The sequence below is a fragment of the Physella acuta genome, unplaced genomic scaffold (assembly GCF_028476545.2).
Source record: "Physella acuta isolate Inbredline_101_S28 unplaced genomic scaffold, ASM2847654v3 ptg001030l, whole genome shotgun sequence".
Taxonomy (NCBI): Eukaryota; Metazoa; Mollusca; class Gastropoda; family Physidae; genus Physella; species Physella acuta.
Window position 1 is genome coordinate 300,339 of NW_026732547.1, and position 19,269 is coordinate 319,607.

General features: G+C 43.6%; 1 protein-coding gene across 1 annotated transcript in view; it reads left to right on the top strand.

Annotated features, from left to right (window-relative positions):
• LOC131954800 (uncharacterized) overlaps positions 1-19,269 on the top strand; it is a 153,155-nt gene that overhangs the window by 94,830 nt on the left and 39,056 nt on the right. Inside the window, exon 5 of the mRNA XM_059318588.1 lies at positions 7,149-7,199. Coding sequence (XP_059174571.1) covers positions 7,149-7,199 — 51 coding nt within the window. The remainder of the gene's footprint in view (positions 1-7,148; positions 7,200-19,269) is intronic.

Genomic DNA, 19,269 nt, shown 5'->3' on the forward strand with positions numbered 1-19,269 from the left:
ACCATTTTACCATTATACTGTGATAACATTATACCATTATACTGTGATACCATTATACCATTATACTGTGATAACATTATACCATTATACTTTGATACCATTATACCATTATACTGTGATACCATTATACCATTATACTGTGATAACATTATACCATTATACTGTGATACCATTATACCATTATACTGTGATACCATTATACCATTATACTGTGATACCATTATACCATTATACTGTGATAACATTATACTGTGATACCATTATACCATTATACTATGATAACTACCCCTTGTGTGCCACTAGTCAAACATCCACTCCAACCTCAAGCCGTATAGCCAACCCCGTCTGTCCTAGTCCTATAACCAACCACTTCTAGTCCTACGGCCAAGTGTCATTGCCGTCAACAGTTAATGACGCTTAAAAGTAGATGACGCATACACCAGATGACGCATACATAAACGATGACTTTCCTTTGTGCTTAGTTTAACGAGGTAAAAATGACGTCACAAGCAGCGAGATCAAGTTTCAAAATGTCACGGCTCATTAACCACGTGATCAAACTTGATGGGTCCATGACGTCGTGACCGCTTGAATTAATTAGAAACAAGTTAATGATCCCATGATGGACACACTGTGGTGAGCTGATTAGCATATCTCGTGTCACGTGGTAGGGGCCTTAATGTGTCTGGTCATGTCGCCATTTTGATGACGCAGTGGGTGGGGGTCTGCTGGTCAGGTGTGTTCAGGTAGATGTTAGTTGGTCAGGTGTGTTCAGGTAGATGTTAGTTGGTCAGGTGTGTTCAGGTAGATGTTAGTTGGTCAGGTGTGTTCAGGTAGATGTTAGTTGGTCAGGTGTGTTCAGGTAGATGTTAGTTGGTCAGGTGTGTTCAGGTAGATGTTAGTTGGTCAGGTGTGTTCAGGTAGATGTTAGTTGGTCAGGTGTGTTCAGGTAGATGTTAGTTGGTCAGGTGTGTGAGCTTCACGTGTTAACAACATCCACTGGTCACGTGTCGTGGGTCACGTGACGCACAGATCGTCGACAGCTGGTCACACTTCACATGTTGCTAATACTTCACACATCACATATATCATAGACACAGTACACACATATACACACACGCCACACGTACACGCCACACGTACACATACGTACACACACACGCCACACGTACATCTACACACTACATGCACACATACACACCCACACGTACACACACAGCGCACACATCATTAATCAGCTGACAATTTTAATAACACTGGCAGTAACTGTAGATCTAACACTGCTAAAATCACCCCCCCCCCACTCTATTCTTGTCTATCCAATCGTTCTCATATTTTAAAGTATGTTTTTACAACTGACTGAAGTTTTATTACATTTACTGACCTCCATCCTATCCTTGTCTATCCAATAGTTCCTATAAAGTTAAATGTTTCTACGACTGACTGAAGTTTTATTACATTTTCAAAGATCCCAAGTGACACTTCCAGCGCCAAGACCTACCCAGGGAAACACAGCCCCCCCCCCTCACCCCCCCCACCCCCTCCCCCCCCCCCCCGGCTAAACCCGCCTGACTAAAGTAAATATCATCGGACCCGTTAATGTCACTCCTATTAGCACGACCAATCTCTGGAAATTACCTACAGCTATTTGTAAGGAATGCGGTTTTTTTTCCTCCCAGTGTGTGAGCGTGTGTGTGTGTGTGTGTTTGTCTGTCGTCAAATGGCAGGCGTCATGTCGTTTGTGTAGATATATGCAGTAGTGACACCAATGGGATTGGGGGGTGGGGGTCCGGTGATGGACGGTGGGGGTGGGAGGATGGTGTCGACTGACGGGGGTAGTTGTCTGATACTGTAAGTTATGAGGTCGATAAATAAACAGATCTTTTTGTCCAGAAATCATTTAAATCTTTGTCCTCACATTCCGCGCTTGTCGTTAGTCTACTCCAGCACTTTCTTGTGGCAAGATGGAAGATTTGTGCCACAGACATTTGTGCCTCAGATATTTGTGCCATAGACATTTGTGCCATAGACATTTGTGCCATAGACATTTGTGCCATAGACATTTGTGCCATAGACATTTGTGCCACAGACATTTGTGCCACAGACATTTGTGCCACAGACATTTGTGCCACAGACATTTGTCACACAGACATTTGTCACACAGACATTTGTCACACAGACATTTGTCACACAGACATTTGTCACACAGACATTTGTCACACAGACATTTGTCACACAGACATTTGTCACACAGACGACATTTGTCACACAGACGACATTTGTCACACAGACGACATTTGTCACACAGACGACATTTGTCACACAGACGACATTTGTCACACAGAAGACATTTGTCACACAGAAGACATTTGATCAACGCGACAAATCCTACGTGACCTGACCGACCTTGACACAAAATGAGACAAAGCGGTGTCAGTGGGGAAATGTGACGTCACTTCCGGATTGACGACCTCTGCATATACGACGTGACATCAGCAGTTGTCGCGTGATCAGACATCAATCAACCTCTGCCGTCTGTCTAGGTGCAGTAGAGTTCACTTGTTGACTGACCGTAGCTCCTAACGTAGCTGTGTCCCCGCCACATCACTTAGCCGAGCTTGAATGCTGGGTACCCACTAGAGCTGAACCCGCTGCACCGATTTGAACCCAAACCTTCAGGCCGGCAAGCTCTAACACTCGACCAGACGGGTCACGTATTGCTGGGTTAGGTTTGACGTTAGTGTTTAAAGTTTGATGAATCAAACTTTAAACCAGCCAAAAATCTGATACAATAACAGCACACGTAAGAAGGGGTGAAAAAAAGGGGGGGGGTGGGGTGGTCGGAACCAAGGACACCCTGACCTGGATTATCTCTTCCTTGATCCCATCTGGGCCACTTGCAGGATATCGGGGGGGGGGGGGAAGATTTCAGGCCAATACATTTAAAGCCAAAAAATTGAACGCCGATAAATTGAACGCCAATAAATTGAACGCCAATAAATTGAACGCCAATAAATTGAACGCCAATAAATTGAACGCCAATAAATTTAACGCCAATAAATTTAAAGCCAATAAATTTAAAGCCAATAAATTTAACGCCAATAAATTGAACGCCAATAAATTGAACGCCAATAAATTGAACGCCAATAAATTGAACGCCAATAAATTGAACGCCAATAAATTGAACGCCAATAAATTGAACGCCAATAAATTGAACGCCAATAAATTGAACGCCAATAAATTGAACGCCAATAAATTGAACGCCAATAAATTGAACGCCAATAAATTGAACGCCAATAAATTGAACGCCAATAAATTTAACGCCAGCCTGACCCAGTAGACCTTGACATTTGTTTGCCATGGCAAAGTGTCTGGCCCATCCCACGTTTAATTCAATTGTAAATAAACATGAGCGCTCATTTCACAATAACGTCATCGGTTTGTGTGTAGAATTCCATGCGTGACTCAAGGCGTCATGACCCAAGATGGCCGCCCCTCTCAGAAATGGCATCTGCCGAGTTTGGTGTGAGTTGCCCCTCCCCCTCTCCCTTCCCATCTCCCTCCCCCTCTCCCTCCCCCTCTCCCTCCCCCTCCCTTCCCCAACCCTCATCATTAATGTTGACGTGGATAAAAAAATGTTTTTGTAAATTTCGCCTTCAAAGCGGCCGTAAAAAAATTCATGCTGAGAAAAAATTGTGCAATGCAACATTGTGTGAATCAACGTTATGAAAGTTCGAATGTAAAACTTGAAGAAAAAAAAATTGTGTTTAAGGCAACATTTTATATTTCTTTACGTCTACCCGGAATTCGAACTTTCACTTCAGGAACACTATGGTTGGGTGTATAGAAACAACACAATATAGCCACATTACAAAAACCATACAATATAGCCACATTACAAAAACCACACAATATAACCACATTACAAAAACCACACAATATAGCCACATTACAAAAACAACACAATATAGCCATATTACAAAAACCACACAAAATAGCCATATTACAAAAACCACACAAAATAGCCATATTACAAAAACCACACAATATAGCCATATTACAAAAACCACACAATATAGCCATATTACAAAAAAGTACACAATATAGCCATATTACAAAAACCACACAATATAGCCATATTACAAAAACCACACAATATAGCCATATTACAAAAACCAGACAATATAGCCACATTACAAAAACCAGACAATATAGCCATATTACAAAAAACCACACAATATAGCCACATTACAAAAACCAGACAATATAGCCATATTACAAAAACCAGACAATATAGCCATATTACAAAAACCACACAATATAGCCACATTACAAAAACCAGACAATATAGCCATATTACAAAAACCACACAATATAGCCACATTACAAAAACCAGACAATATAGCCATATTACAAAAACCACACAATATAGCCACATTACAAAAACCACACAATATAGCCACATTACAAAAACCACACAATATAGCCATATTACAAAAACCACACAATATAGCCACATTACAAAACCACACAATATAGACATATTACAAAACCACACAATATAGCCATATTACAAAAACCACACAATATAGCCATATTACACCACATACAGATTTTCAAAAAATTAAAGGGCATGTTAAGACTATTCTCGTTGGGGACCATTTACTACGCTTTTCTGCTAGAAACTTTACTGCTAGAAACTTTACTGCTAGAAACTTTACTGCTAGAAACTTTACTGCTAGAAACTTTACTGCTAGAAACTTTTCTGCTAGAAACTTTACTGCTAGAAACTTTACTGCTAGAAACTTTACTGCTAGAAACTTTACTGCTAGAAACTTTACTGCTAGAAACTTTTCTGCTAGAAACTTTACTGCTAGAAACTTTACTGCTAGAAACTTTACTGCTAGAAACTTTACTGCTAGAAACTTTACTGCTAGAAACTTTACTGCTAGAAACTTTACTGCTAGAAACTTTACTGCTAGAAACTTTACTGCTAGAAACTTTACTGCCAGAAACTTTACTGCTAGAAACTTTTCTGCTAGAAACTTTACTGCTAGAAACTTTACTGCTAGAAACTTTACTGCCAGAAAATTCACTTCTAGAAACTTCACTTCCAGAAACTTTACTGCTAGAAACTTTACTGCTAGAAACTTTACTGCTAGAAACTTTACTGCTAGAAACTTTACTGCTAGAAACTTTACTGCCAGAAACTTTACTGCCAGAAACTTTACTGCTAGAAACTTTTCTGCTAGAAACTTTACTGCTAGAAACTTTACTGCTAGAAACTTTACTGCCAGAAACTTCACTTCTAGAAACTTCACTTCTAGAAACTTTACTGCTAGAAACTTTACTGCTAGAAACTTTACTGCTAGAAACTTTTCTGCTAGAAACTTTACTGCTAGAAACTTTACTGCTAGAAACTTTACTGCTAGAAACTTTACTGCTAGAAACTTTACTGCCAGAAACTTTACTGCTAGAAACTTTTCTGCTAGAAACTTTACTGCTAGAAACTTTACTGCTAGAAACTTTACTGCCAGAAACTTCACTTCTAGAAACTTCACTTCTAGAAACTTTACTGCTAGAAACTTTACTGCTAGAAACTTTACTGCTAGAAACTTTTCTGCTAGAAACTTTACTGCTAGAAACTTTACTGCTAGAAACTTTTCTGCTAGAAACTTTACTGCCAGAAACTTTACTGCCAGAAACTTTACTGCTAGAAACTTTACTGCTAGAAACTTTACTGCTAGAAACTTTACTGCTAGAAACTTTACTGCTAGAAACTTTACTGCTAGAAACTTAACTGCTAGAAACTTCACCACACTTTATTGCTATAAAGGTTAAGTTGAACTATATTGCTTTCCATTTCATCCAAACCATCTTTCAACGCGAGTTTCAACACATATGTAGTCTGCAAGTTGTTTTGAAGATACATTTTGTTTTAGTCCCCCCCCCCCTCCCACCCTTATATTGGTGTGGAGCCCCCCCCCCCCCATCTTATGTTGCTGTGTAGTGCGTCCCCTTCACCCTGCCGCCCCCCACCCACCCCCTTTACCTAGACATCATAGACTGAACCTAAGATAAACTAAATTGATGACGTCATTAAATCGGTCACATCCTTACCCCGGCGGCATCAAATAAAATTGTTGGCAATTAATCAACCAAGTTTGGTCGAAATCCAATTAGATTAAGACTAATTAAAAACCAACATGAGTTGAGTTCAATTGTTGTGGAGAGTGACCTGGTGATGTTGTGGTGCTTGATGTGCCACCTCATGTTGGCGTGGTGCCGCGGTGCCTCATGCTGCTGTCGATGTTGTGGTACTTGAAACGCTGTGAGATGTGTTTGTAACAAAGAGAATTAGAGAATGAATTGAAAATGTTCCTCTGTTAGAGTGGTCAAATATTTGACGAGGAATTTTTTCTCAACGGCCCAGCGAATGTGCCTGATGTTTTTACAAATTGTGCAATAACATTTTTAGTGTAGCTGTTGGACATTTTGTCGTAGGGGGCATCGTGTCAGCTGTCATTCATCAAGTATTGATGTCTTTAAATGGCATCGTTCATTAATTAGCGGCTAGATGACCTAACGACTATCACATGGGGGGTGGGGGTTAGATGACCTAACGACCATCACATGGGGGGTAGATGACCTAACGACTATCACATTAAGGTTAGATGGCCTAACGACTATCACATTAGGGGGGTAGATGACCTAACGACTATCACGTTAGGGGGGTAGATGACCTAACGACTATCACATGGGGGGTAGATGACCAAACGACTATCTCATGGGGGTAGATGACCAAACGACTATCTCATGGGGGTAGATGACCTAACGACCATCAAATGGTCCATTAATCACCAAAAGATTTTGGCATTAATTTAACAGACAGATAAGAATAATTGCTTGATTTATATTTTTACTTATATAAAGTGTACTCACATTTTTTGATCATTGAGAAAATAATTACGTAATAACACCTCAATTTTCTGCGCTAAAACTATTTAGCCTGCAAATTTTATTCATTAACAGAGCTATCAACGGGATATAAATAGAATAATTAAGCAGGGGACGATAACTGCATTAGCCGGGGATAACTCTGTCAGCACAAACCTTGCTGCAACTCACGTCTGATTTCTCTGTTTCAGTGTATGGACGTCTGCCCAACAGGAAGTGGCCAGGACAGAGCGAAACAAAACGTGAGTTCACGAATACATAATTACATCGCCATGTTTACTTTGTGACGTGTTTCCGGTGTTTTGTTTGAGGTCGTGGGGTCAAGTTTCTTACTGGGAGCTTTTGTGTTTACACATCACATACACGGCTACACACATCACACATAAATCACACATCACACACAAATCACACATCACACACAGGGCTCCACACATACATCACATGTATGTTGAATGGTCCCACACTTCACTCAACACTCACAGCCTCTATCACACCAGCGACAGTGACGTTTACTGGGGGGGGGGGGGTGATCGATCGCAGATTGACTCTACTTCACCTGTCTTACGGCGGAGATGTTTATTTCCTCAGGGATCGGGTTGGCCTGGGGTCAGTGTGGGTGTGGGCTGGGATCGGGTTGGCCTAGGATCGGGTTGGCCTAGGATCGGGTTGGCCTAGGATCGGTGTGGGCTGGGGGTTAGTGTGGGCTGGGGGTTAGTGTGGGCTGGGGGTTAGTGTGGGTTGGGACCGGGTTGGCTGGGGGGTCAGTGTGGGGTGGGATGGGGTTGGCCTAGAATCGGGTTGACCAAAGATCGGTGTTGGTTGGGATCGGGTTGGCCTAGGATCGGGTTGGCCTAGGATCGGGTTGGCCTAGAATCGGGTTGGCCTGATGGGGTTGGCCTAGGATCGGGTTGGCCTAGGATCGGGTTGGCCTAGGATCGGGTTGGCCTAGGATCGGGTTGGCCTGATGGGGTTGGCCTAGGATCGGGTTGGCCTAGGATCGGGTTGGCCTAGGATCGGGTTGGCCTAGGATCGGGTTGGCCTGATGGGGTTGGCCTAGGATCGGGTTGGCCTAGGATCGGGTTGGCCTAGGATCGGGTTGGCCTAGGATCGGGTTGGCCTAGGATCGGGTTGGCCTAGGATCGGGTTGGCCTAGGATCGGGTTGGCCTGATGGGGTTGGCCTAGGATCGGGTTGGCCTAGGATCGGGTTGGCCTGATGGGGTTGGCCTAGAATCGGGTTGACCAAAGATCGGTGTTGGTTGGGATCGGGTTGGCCTAGGATCGGGTTGGCCTAGGATCGGGTTGGCCTAGGATCGGGTTGGCCTGATGGGGTTGGCCTAGGATCGGTGTGATATAAGTCTAGAACCTCGATGACTCATAGACTGTGTATACACATGAATCAACAAGATGCGAATATCGGTTCGATTTGATCAAGTCTTCTTGTTGAGGGGGGGCCGAGGGGCTCCGAGTGTCCGCTTGTTGAGGGGGGGGGCCTCAGAGTGTCCGCTTGTTGAAGGGGGGGGGGACGAGGGGCTCCAAGTGTCCGGCCAAAATTTGCCATCGAATTGGCTGGACGCGCGGCCAGACAAATCATGCTTGAAGCGGCAACTAGACACAAATCAGGGGGGGTGGGGGGGGGGGGGGTCTATTTATAGGAACATAATTAAGGACAATTTTACAGTCTTAAAAAGATTGAAATAGGGATATTTTTACAGTCTGTAAGAGCTGGAATTATGGACATTTTTACAATCTATTAGAGCTGAAATTGGGGACATTTCTAAGTCTATCGAAGCTGGAATTTTTACAGTTTACAGTTTAGCCACACGCATGTGTTTACATAAGTATGTTTATGTCACACGTATGTGTGTTTACATGTGTATGCTTATGTCACACTATGTTTGTTTACATGTGTATGTTTATGTCACACGTATGTGTGTTTACATGTGTATGTTTATGTCACGTATGTGTGTTTACATGTGTACGTTTATGTCACACGTATGTGTGTTTACATGTGTATGTTTATGTCACGTATGTGTGTTTACATGTGTATGTTTATGTCACACGTATGTGTGTTTACATGTGTATGTTTATGTCACACGTATGTTTGTTTACATGTGTATGTTTATGTCACACGTATGTGTGTTTACATGTGTATGTTTATGTCACACGTATGTGTGTTTACATGTGTATGTCACACGTATGTTTGTTTACATGTGTATGTCACACGTATGTTTGTTTACATGTGTGTGTTTATGTATTCCCAAAGATCCAGGATTATTTCTACCACCGTCTGTTTAAAGAAAAACAAAAACTAAAATTCTCTTTCCATGATTAGAAGTGCCTCATTATATTGTTACACACAGACAATATTAGACAGAAACTAAAATAAGTGTCAGCAGCTCGTTAGCCCCCCCCCCCCCCCCCCGTACAGGAAACTGTCCCAGAGTCTTCTAGAAGAATTTCTATTCAAGATTCAAATCTTTCCCACCGATCCATTTGAAAGATCCATAACTCCTGTAGATAATCGCCCTTATTTTATGTTGTTTCATTCCCCTCCAATACCCCCCCCCCCCATGGACGCTGTAAATTGTGGCTCTGATAATGACCTTGGCTCTATAAAGGCTCCGTCACGGTTCTATGACGGCTCCGACCTTGGTTCTATCGCGGCTCCGTCATGTTTCAGCGGCGCAGTGAGCCACTCCACTACCCTACCCCCACCCCCACACTACCCCCACCCCACACTACCTACCCCCCACACTAACCTACCCCCCACACCACCGCCATCCCCACACTACCGCCATCCCCACACTACCGCCACCCCCACACTACCCTACCGATCCCTACATTACTACTCAACCAAATATTGTTTTCCCAACTATCGTTCTTTGACGATAAAATCAACAATTGGATTCTAGACTTAAAGGACGCACCATTTTCCTGCATATGTTCTGCTTAGTTTCTTCTCTAATCCCGAGTTTGAAAAGGTCACCAAGGCAACAGAAATAAAAAAGTTCACCTCAGTCGACGCTATTGTGTCCCTTGATCGTGAAAATGAAGAAAAAACTTTACAAGAAAAAATCTATCCGTTAAACGGAGAGATTTAAGCTAGTAAAAAACGTGAATGAATGGGTTCATTTAAAATTGTGCACCACGCAATATCCTTCACTCACAGCTTTGTGTGTGGGTGGTTACTGTATGACCTCCCCGCCCCCATCTCCCCTCCCCGTCCCCAGCTCCCCAAACACTAAAAACTTAAACTATTCTTATAGCGTGTTGAAAATGATTTGATAAATCGTCAAAAATTTGAGGTTTTCAAATAATGAATGACCGCCTACGTCAGAGCGGTAGGGGAATCTATACAAACCTACTAAACAATGGAGTCATCGCTCCTTGTAATTAAATCGACCTTACACAAACGGCCACCGATGTAATGAATAAGCAAACAAGGGAAATTACCCCATTCAGGGGAGATAAAGGGATATTTGAGTTGTGTTTACCTCTGTAATTAAGGTGTGTAATCAAAGCTCGGGGTGGTAGCGCAGTCAAACATTCGTGGATTTTTTTTAAAGGTTTGTGGTAGGTTTTAATTAATCAGTGAGGTTAACTAGATACAGTTGTAGGTTTCTGGTAGGTTTTAATTAATCCGTGAGATTAACTAGATACTGTTGTAGGTTTGTGGTAGGTTTTAATTAATTCGTGAGGTTAACTAGATGCTGTTGTGGGGTCATCCATGAATGACGTCACACTCGTAGGGGTGAGGGGGGGGGGGTCCGTAATTTTGTGACGATGTGTGATGTGGGGGAGGGGGGGGGGTCCAGATGTTGCGACGTCACACTTTTGCATTATAAAAAAGCAATGTTAGAAAACGAAATTTAGACGTTATTTCGCGTTTTAGATAACTGTTTTAATAAATTGTAATAGTTTAGACAAGTTTTTAGAAAAATATCAATGCTTTAAAAAAATTCAACTGCAATTTTGAGGGGGGTTGTAGGCTGAGGTGTGTCGTCATTTTAGGGGGGGGGGGCTGGCTTTTTGTGACGACGTGTGACGGAGGGGAGGGGGGAGGTAAAAATCGTCAAAAAAAGAATGACGTCATTTATGGATGACCCCTGTAGGTTTGTGGTAGGTTTTAATTAATCAGACACTTTAAGCGTATATTTGCTGCATAATCATGTAAATAATCTTGCGGTTACATGTTTAGTATAATATTTTAATAAAATTTTGTTTGTAAACTTTTCGTATAATTGATTGGTATTGCCTTAGCGTATAATTTTGTGGTGTCCAATATTGACCAATTACGTGTAAGCTAGAGTGGAAAAGGTGCAATATCCTTTTATTTCGTATTATAAAAGCTTTTACGTAAATAATAATGTCCGTCCGTCTTTCTTTCTGTCTATCTCTAAGTCTTTCTTTCTATCTGTCTCTTCTTTTTAAAATTGTTAATTATTAAAAATAATGCACATAACAAGTATAAAAAGCTTTATAATAACTGGTATTTACATGCATTAAAGCAAAAGGAAGTAAATCAAACGTTGCATCTTTAAAAAAAACTTTTGTGACAAAAATGTTTCAGAGATTTCAAAATCTAAACATTTAATTCCTGAAAGAAACTTTGTTTTAGTTTCTTGTTCAGTGCTTAAAGGCTTGCTATCATAAAGGATTGTTTACCTGTTTTATTTTTTACATGTTTGCTTCCTCATCGACTACTTATGTATTTCACAAGTCGATTACTTATTTACTACACAAGTCGATTACTTATTTACTACACAAGTTAATTACTTATTTACTGCACAAGTCGATTACTTATTTACTACACAAGTCGATTACTTATTTACTACACAAGTCGATTACTTATTTACTACACAAGTCGATTACTTATTTACTACATAAGTCGATTACTTATTTACTACACAATTTGATTACTTATTTACTACACAAGTCGATTACTTATTTACTACACAAGTCGATTACTTATTTACTGCACAAGTCGATTACTTATTTACTACATAAGTCGATTACTTATTTACTACAATATTTGATTACTTATTTACTACACAAGTCGATTTCTTATTTACTACACAAGTCGATTACTTATTTGAAGCCCACCGCCAACAGAAAACCCCACCGCCAACAGAAAACCCCACGGCCAACAGAAAACCCCACCGCCAACAGAAAACCCCACCTCTGCTGTATTGGACTCGTCCAAAATCAACTCGCCCACATCCTCCAAGCATATTGAGTACAAATCGTTCTTGGTGCCTGAGGCGTTTAACTTAAGCAGCTGTTAGAAATGGCGGGAACATATGCAAATCGTCTGCGATTTCTTCAGTCAAATGGCCTTGCTTGACCTTGAATTTCAACTTTTTGATCTTGTTTTAGAGTTAAAGCTTTTGGGGAACCTTGCAAGGAACCAACGGTGGGACTAAGAATTGAGCCCTTGTGTGTATGTCGTTGTGTATTTGTGTCGCATGTCATTGTGTCATTTGTGTCGCATGTCATTGTGTCATTTGTGCCGCTTCTTTTTTTTGTCATTTGTTTCATTTTATTGTCATTTCAAGTCGTTGGGTCATCTACCGTGTCTCTTGTGTCAATGCACAAACGGACACATTTCAAAGATGACAAGTTTAGAAAAAACACAAGTTTTAATCAGTGGGTCAATGGTCAAGTTTTCAACATCAACATCTACCATATTATGTAACACATCAACATCTACCATATTATGTAAAACATCAGCATCTACCATATTATGTAACACATCAACATCTATCATATTATGTAAAACATCAACATCTGTCATATTATGTAACAGTTAAGGCTATATCAAGTCCGTAATGTTCCCTGACCTTTAGTGTGGTTGTGATGTTCCCTGACATTTAGTGTGGCTGTGATGTTCCCTGACATTTAGTGTGGGTGTGATGTTCCCTGACCTTTAGTGTGGGCGTGATGTTCCCTGCCCTTTAATGTGGGGGTGATGTTCCCTGCTCTTTAGTGTGGGGGTGATGTTCCCTGCCCTTTAGTGTGGGGGTGATGTTCCTTGACCATTAGTGTGGCTGTGATGTTCCCTGACCATTAGTGTGGCTGTGATGTTCCCTGCCAAAAATGCCCACGGTCAATGATGCCCAAGGTGCAACTGTTGTCGACATAAATAAAGTTCCGGAAATTCCCGATCAATGGACGGACCGTGGGGGTAGTTAACGTGGACGGACCGTGGGGGCAGTTAACGTCGTCTGTCATCTTGTTCCTTGTCCAGCCCCAGAGGTTGGTGGAGGGAAGGTGCGTGGGGGGACATTGTCCTCCAGTGTACAAGGTTTAGGGGGAACATGTTCCTCCAGGGTAGAAGGTTTAGAGGACGTTCCTCCAACGTAAGGTTTAGAGGGAACATGTTCCTCCAGGGTAGAAGGTTTAGAGGACGTTCCTCCAACGTAAGGTTTAGAGGGAACATGTTCCTCAAATGAGACTTATGTATATTATAAGATCGCCTGCCCGCTAGTCTGTCTGCCCGCTAGTCTGTCTGCCCGCTAGTCTGTCTGCCCGCTAGTCTGTCTGCCCGCTAGTCTGTCTGCCCGCTAGTCTGTCTGCCCGCTAGTCTGTCTGCCCGCTAGTCTGTCTGCCCGCTAGTCTGTCTGCCCGCTAGTCTGTCTGCCCGCTAGTCTGTCTGCCCGCTAGTCTGCTCGCTAGTCTGTCTTCCCGCTAGTCTGTCTTCCCGCTAGTCTGTCTGCTCGCTAGTCTGTCTGCCCGCTAGTCTGTCTGCCCGCTAGTCTGTCTGCCCCGCTAGTCTGCCTGCCCGCTAGTCTGCTCGCTAGTCTGTCTGCCCGCTAGTCTGCTCGCTAGTCTGTGTGTTAACCAGCCATCTTAAAATGTCTGTCCGGGATCTATTGTCTATTTATCTTGTCTGTCTGACAGATGTCATTGAATGTCTTAGGTTCTCCGGTACAATGATTTATGACCAGTGCTCGTTCGCCGTCTATGTCTTCCCACCATACACTGCTCCCATCTTCCCCCTACAGATGTGTATAGAACAAACCTTATGTCCCTTAGAGCTAGATCTATGCTCTATACAACAAAAACCACATGACCTACCATTCTGCTTGCACATACAAAGGTCTAACGTGGTGTTCTATGGAACAATCCCGATGTTCTGTAGACCAATCCTTGTGTGGACCAGTGCTAGTGTTGTGTGATGAAGTCCCAGCACCATCAACCTCCATTAGCGTGGTCAGATATTGGCCTCCAATTTGTGCCAGTCGTTTTTTTTTGTTCTGTTTTGATAACTACCACGTGCCCCCCCCCCCCCCCCCACCCCCGCCCACTCAGCGCATGCGCACTTGACAAAGAAACCGCAGCACTTGTTACGACGTTCAAACAAAACAAACCGGAGTTATGGGCCGTTAGTTGTCGTCTGCACCAGATCCCGCGCATTTCTCTTGCTGCTCTTCACATTTGTAAGGTTTGTTTATTATCTTTTGAAACGTCGAGAGATTAGTAGGGAGGGGGGGGGGGGGGGCTGGTGATGGTTTGTTGCTGGTGTCGGGGGTTCCATTAGCACCGCCATTGTTGGTGTTGGTGGTGATGTGTTGTTGGTGTTGTATTGTTGGTGTTTTGTTGTTGGTGATGTATTGTTGGTGTTGTGTTGTTGGTGATGTTGTTGCACCCACTGTACCCAGGGAGTCTAGATGGTACCCAGCCACGGGTCATTGGGTGCATGCTCCGGTACCCCCGGAGTCGGGGGGGGGGGCGGGGAAATCATTGGTTCCACGGGTCATCTACCAAATGGCAAGTTTGCCCATTCTACGACAAGTTTGCAGCCGACCGGTGACTAATAGCCCGGAACTTGTCAACGGAAGTTGTGTCATTTGTCAAACCTTCAGACGAGAAACGACGCAACGATTTGATTGGTCCACTAGTCACGTGACATGGGAAGAAAATCTTGCAAGTTTTCCGTCGATCAGACACACCAGCGACCCCCAACCCCACCCCGACCCCAGATCTTTCACACTTGCCACCACGCCTCATCCGTTGAGCCTTTGCTCGGTTGAGCTTCCCTGCAGGTTCCTGCAGGTACCTGCAGCTTCCTGCCGTGGCCCGATGGAGCGGGAGCGTGGCAGGACAATGCGCCGAGACAGGATACATGTTTTTTCAATTTTTACCGGCTTTGTCCGGCCAACCGGCATTGTCCGGGCGGCCATGAGGAGGAGGAAGAAATCGATAATTGTTTGAAAGCTTGGCTTAAGGATGTGTGCTTAAAGTTGAGGTTAAAGGCTAGGGTTCAAGGTTGAAAGGTTTTAGTCTAGTGGTTGGTAGGGTTGAGTCATGGGCTTTACGTCAGTAGGTTCAAGACAACGGGTTCAGTAGGTTCAAGACAACGGGTTCAGAAGTTTTCAGGTTTAGATGTGAGTACATTTAAATTGCAGTTTTTCGTGTTTAAAAAGTTGTATCGCAGGTTAAGGGGCTAGTAGGTTTAGGTGCTAGGTTTAGAGTTGGGTAGGTTTAAACCTTAGGTTGTAGGCTACCGTTGTAGTTAGCAGCCCGTACAACGATGGGACCGTTGGACTGTTGCTGTAAATATAGGTCACATTACCTCCCCCTGTAGCCCTGGAGACACTAAAGACCCCCTCCCCCACCCTCATTCTCGCCCCCCCCCCACCCCACTTGTGGTCTGGGTGTTTAATTAGTACCGCTGGAGTGTCACCTATCGCTGGAGTGTCACCTAGCATTGGCTGGGAGACCCGGGGTGTGGGGTGTAGGGTGTTAGCTGGGGTGTCACCCCGGGGTGTAGGGTGTTAGCTGGGGTGTCGACCCGTGCCGACATAGTCCAGAAGTTGTTAACGATAGAAAAATTCTCCGAGCTAATCAATACTCGCTGGGTGGGGGTGGGGGGATGTTTCACCAGAAAACTAATATTTCATTGATAACTACCCGATATACATTATATATATATATACATATATGTATGTATAGATAGTGATTTCCTGTTATGTCGGGAGCCGCGAAAATATCATCTATTGAGGAAGCGTTGGGTTTAATGGCTTTGGAGTAAAGGTTGGGTTTAGTGTTGGGTTTAGGCTTTGGAGTAAGGGTTGGGTTTAGGCTTTGGAGTAAGGGTTGGGTTTAGGCTTTGGAGTAAGGGTTGGGTTTAGGCTTTGGAGTAAGGGTTGGGTTTAGGCTTTGGAGTAAGGGTTGGGTTTAGGCTAAGATGTAAACCAATCTGTACTCTCAGATATAAATTTAAAAATCTGATGATCTGGAGAAAAAAGACGTGTGATGTGTGACAGACATATGATGCTGGTTTATCTATCGGGAGAGACAGATGATGTTGGTATTTCTATGGGGAGAGAGAGATGATGATGGTATATCTATTGGGAGAGACAGATGATGGTGGTATAACTATTGAGAGAGAGACAGATGATGATGGTATATCTATTGGGAGAGACAGATGATGGTGGTATAACTTTTGAGAGAGAGACAGATGATGATGGTATAACTATTGAGAGAGACAGATGATTGTGGTATATCTATCGGGAGAGACAGATGATGCTGGTATTTCTATTGAGAGAGAGAGAGAGATGAAGATGGTATATCTATTGAGAGAGAGACAGACGATGCTGGTATATCTATTGAGAGAGAGAGAGAGAGAGACAGATGATGTTGGTATATGGGAGAGAGAGAGACATATGATGATGGTTATGAAAAAAAAAGTTACTGATACAAGAGATCCCTCTCAAGCAGACTGAAGTACAAATTACTTTTTCTACTTGGCTTCGTGCTTAAGCTTCTATTTTTGACCGCCATCCTCTTAGACACCCCCACCCCACGGCCCACCCTTAGTCGTTCCCCACCCCTCCCCGCGACTGACTCCCAAATTATTTTTCCACCTCGCTACTGTTCGATGTGTTGTCCAATTAGAAACTTGGTTACAGAGCGATCCTTGTGTGTGGGATCACGTGCCATCCTTGTGTGTAGGATCACGTGCCATCCTTGTGTGTAGGATCACGTGCCATCCTTGTGTGTAGGATCACGTGCCATCCTTGTGTATGGGATCACGTGCCATCCTTGTGTGTAGGATCACGTGCCATCCTTGTGTATGGGATCACGTGCCATCCTTGTGTGTAGGATCACGTGCCATCCTTGTGTGTAGGATCACGTGCCATCCTTGTGTATGGGATCACGTGCCATCCTTGTGTATGGGATCACGTGCCATCCTTGTGTATGGGATCACGTGCCATCCTTGTGTGTGGGATCACGTGCCATCCTTGTGTATGGGATCACGTGCCATCCTTGTGTGTGGGATCACGTGCCATCCTTGTGTATGGGATCACGTGCCATCCTTGTGTATGGGATCACGTGCCATCCTTGTGTGTGGGATCACGTGCCATCCTTGTGTATGGGATCACGTGCCTTCCTTGTGAGTGGGATCAGGGGTGTGGACAATTTGGGGTGTCTAAAGGGGGAGGGGTGGGGGCGGTGTTGACCATTGTAAAGGATAAAACAAATCTTGCATGAAACTGGCGGGTGTTAGCTAAAGCCCAGGGAACATCACACTCACTTTAATAACTTTTAAGTTCAAATTCCCACCACTCACCCCCCTACCACTACTTACCCCCACCACCACCACTCACCCCCACCACCACTCACCCCCCCGCCACCACCACTCACCCACCATCACCACCACTACCACTACCACCACCACTCACCCCCACCACCACCACAAAGGTGAGACAATCCACAGGTCATCACAAAGGTGAGACAATCACCAGGTCACCACAAAGGTGAGACAATGACTACGTCACCACACCAGGTGACGTCATACCTCAGCACCTGTTACATATTTCATGAGGTGTGCAGTCATCCGTGTCTGATTAACCCAGGTGTAATTAGGCTAATTACCTTAATTACAATGAACCTGGAGTACAATACGTCTGTTGATATGCTAAGTGTGAGCATTTGTTCTATTTATAGTTTTCACAAGTTTATTAAAGATGAAAGGTTATTTAGTTATTGAATGACCCTATGTCCAGACCAATTGACTCACTATTGACCTGAAGCTGGATTCAAGTCAATTAACTCGGTGCATTACATAAAGTTGTGACATGATGAACAATTATTTCATCAATGTTTATGTTTTCTGTTCGCCGAGTTGTTCGTCTATCTGTAGACTTATCTAATTAGATAACTCATCCCTGCTGTGTATCCCATCAATGTGTCTACAGATCTATCTTTCTCTGACATACATTTAAGCTATCTGTCACGTCATCTCCAGATTTTTGCCTCAATCTTTTCCCGTAGTTCCGTCGTTCTTTCCATCGGTACGATCTTCACCTACATTCATAGAACTGTGCCCTCCCCCTTCATTACCCCTCCCTCCCTCATGTCCTCTCGCTGCCTTCCACCCCCCCCCCCCCCCCCTTCCCTCTGTTCGATATTAATCAACGTGAAGTTTCACACTCGAACAGCCATTTGACGTCATCTCTCCATGACGTCATCTCTCAATGACGTAAGTCTAAAGTTTTGTTACTAATGCTGGGTATGGGCGAACTAAAGAATACAAACATAGACTAGACACAACCTAGGTAAACCAGGACACAACCCATACAGAACCAAGATACAACCAATCAGCACCATGGAAAAGTACAAATCAATTTCCTGACACGACTCAACAAGCAGGACTTGCCACAACAATGCCGTGAAGGTACCCCAAAGTCTCCAGAGCCGAGCTGCTAATGCCGACAATGACACCCTACCACAAGTCCACAAATTAAAACAGTTGAAGGCGGTGTCACGAGATTCCCGTCTCACGCGAGATCATCACGATACTAATCTCAAGGTCACGTTAACCGGTAGTTTTAACCGGAAGTATTAATTTAACCTGATTAAAACGACCCCCCCCCCCCCCCAGTCGCCAACTCCCTCACCAAATCTCGAATTGTAAGACGTTCAGGTTGACCTCACCCCACAAGCTGACCCGACCCCATCATGTGTGACCTGACACCACCGCGATGACATGACACCATCTGACACCACCATGATGACATGATGACCTGACACCACCATGATGACATGACAGTAGATGTCCAGTCACGATAACCACTTAACATTTCCAAAAGTAAACTCTATGAATTGTTCCAGGTTTTCCCATAATAGGAAGTCAGCGCAACATTTTCTTTCGACATTTGGATATTTTGTCGCTAGTCACTTGGATTGTGTATCGGGACATTTAGAATGTGTGTCGGGACATTTGGATTGTGTGTCGGGACATTTAGAATGTGTGTCGGGACATTTAGAATGTGTGTCGGGACATTTAGAATGTGTGTCGGGAC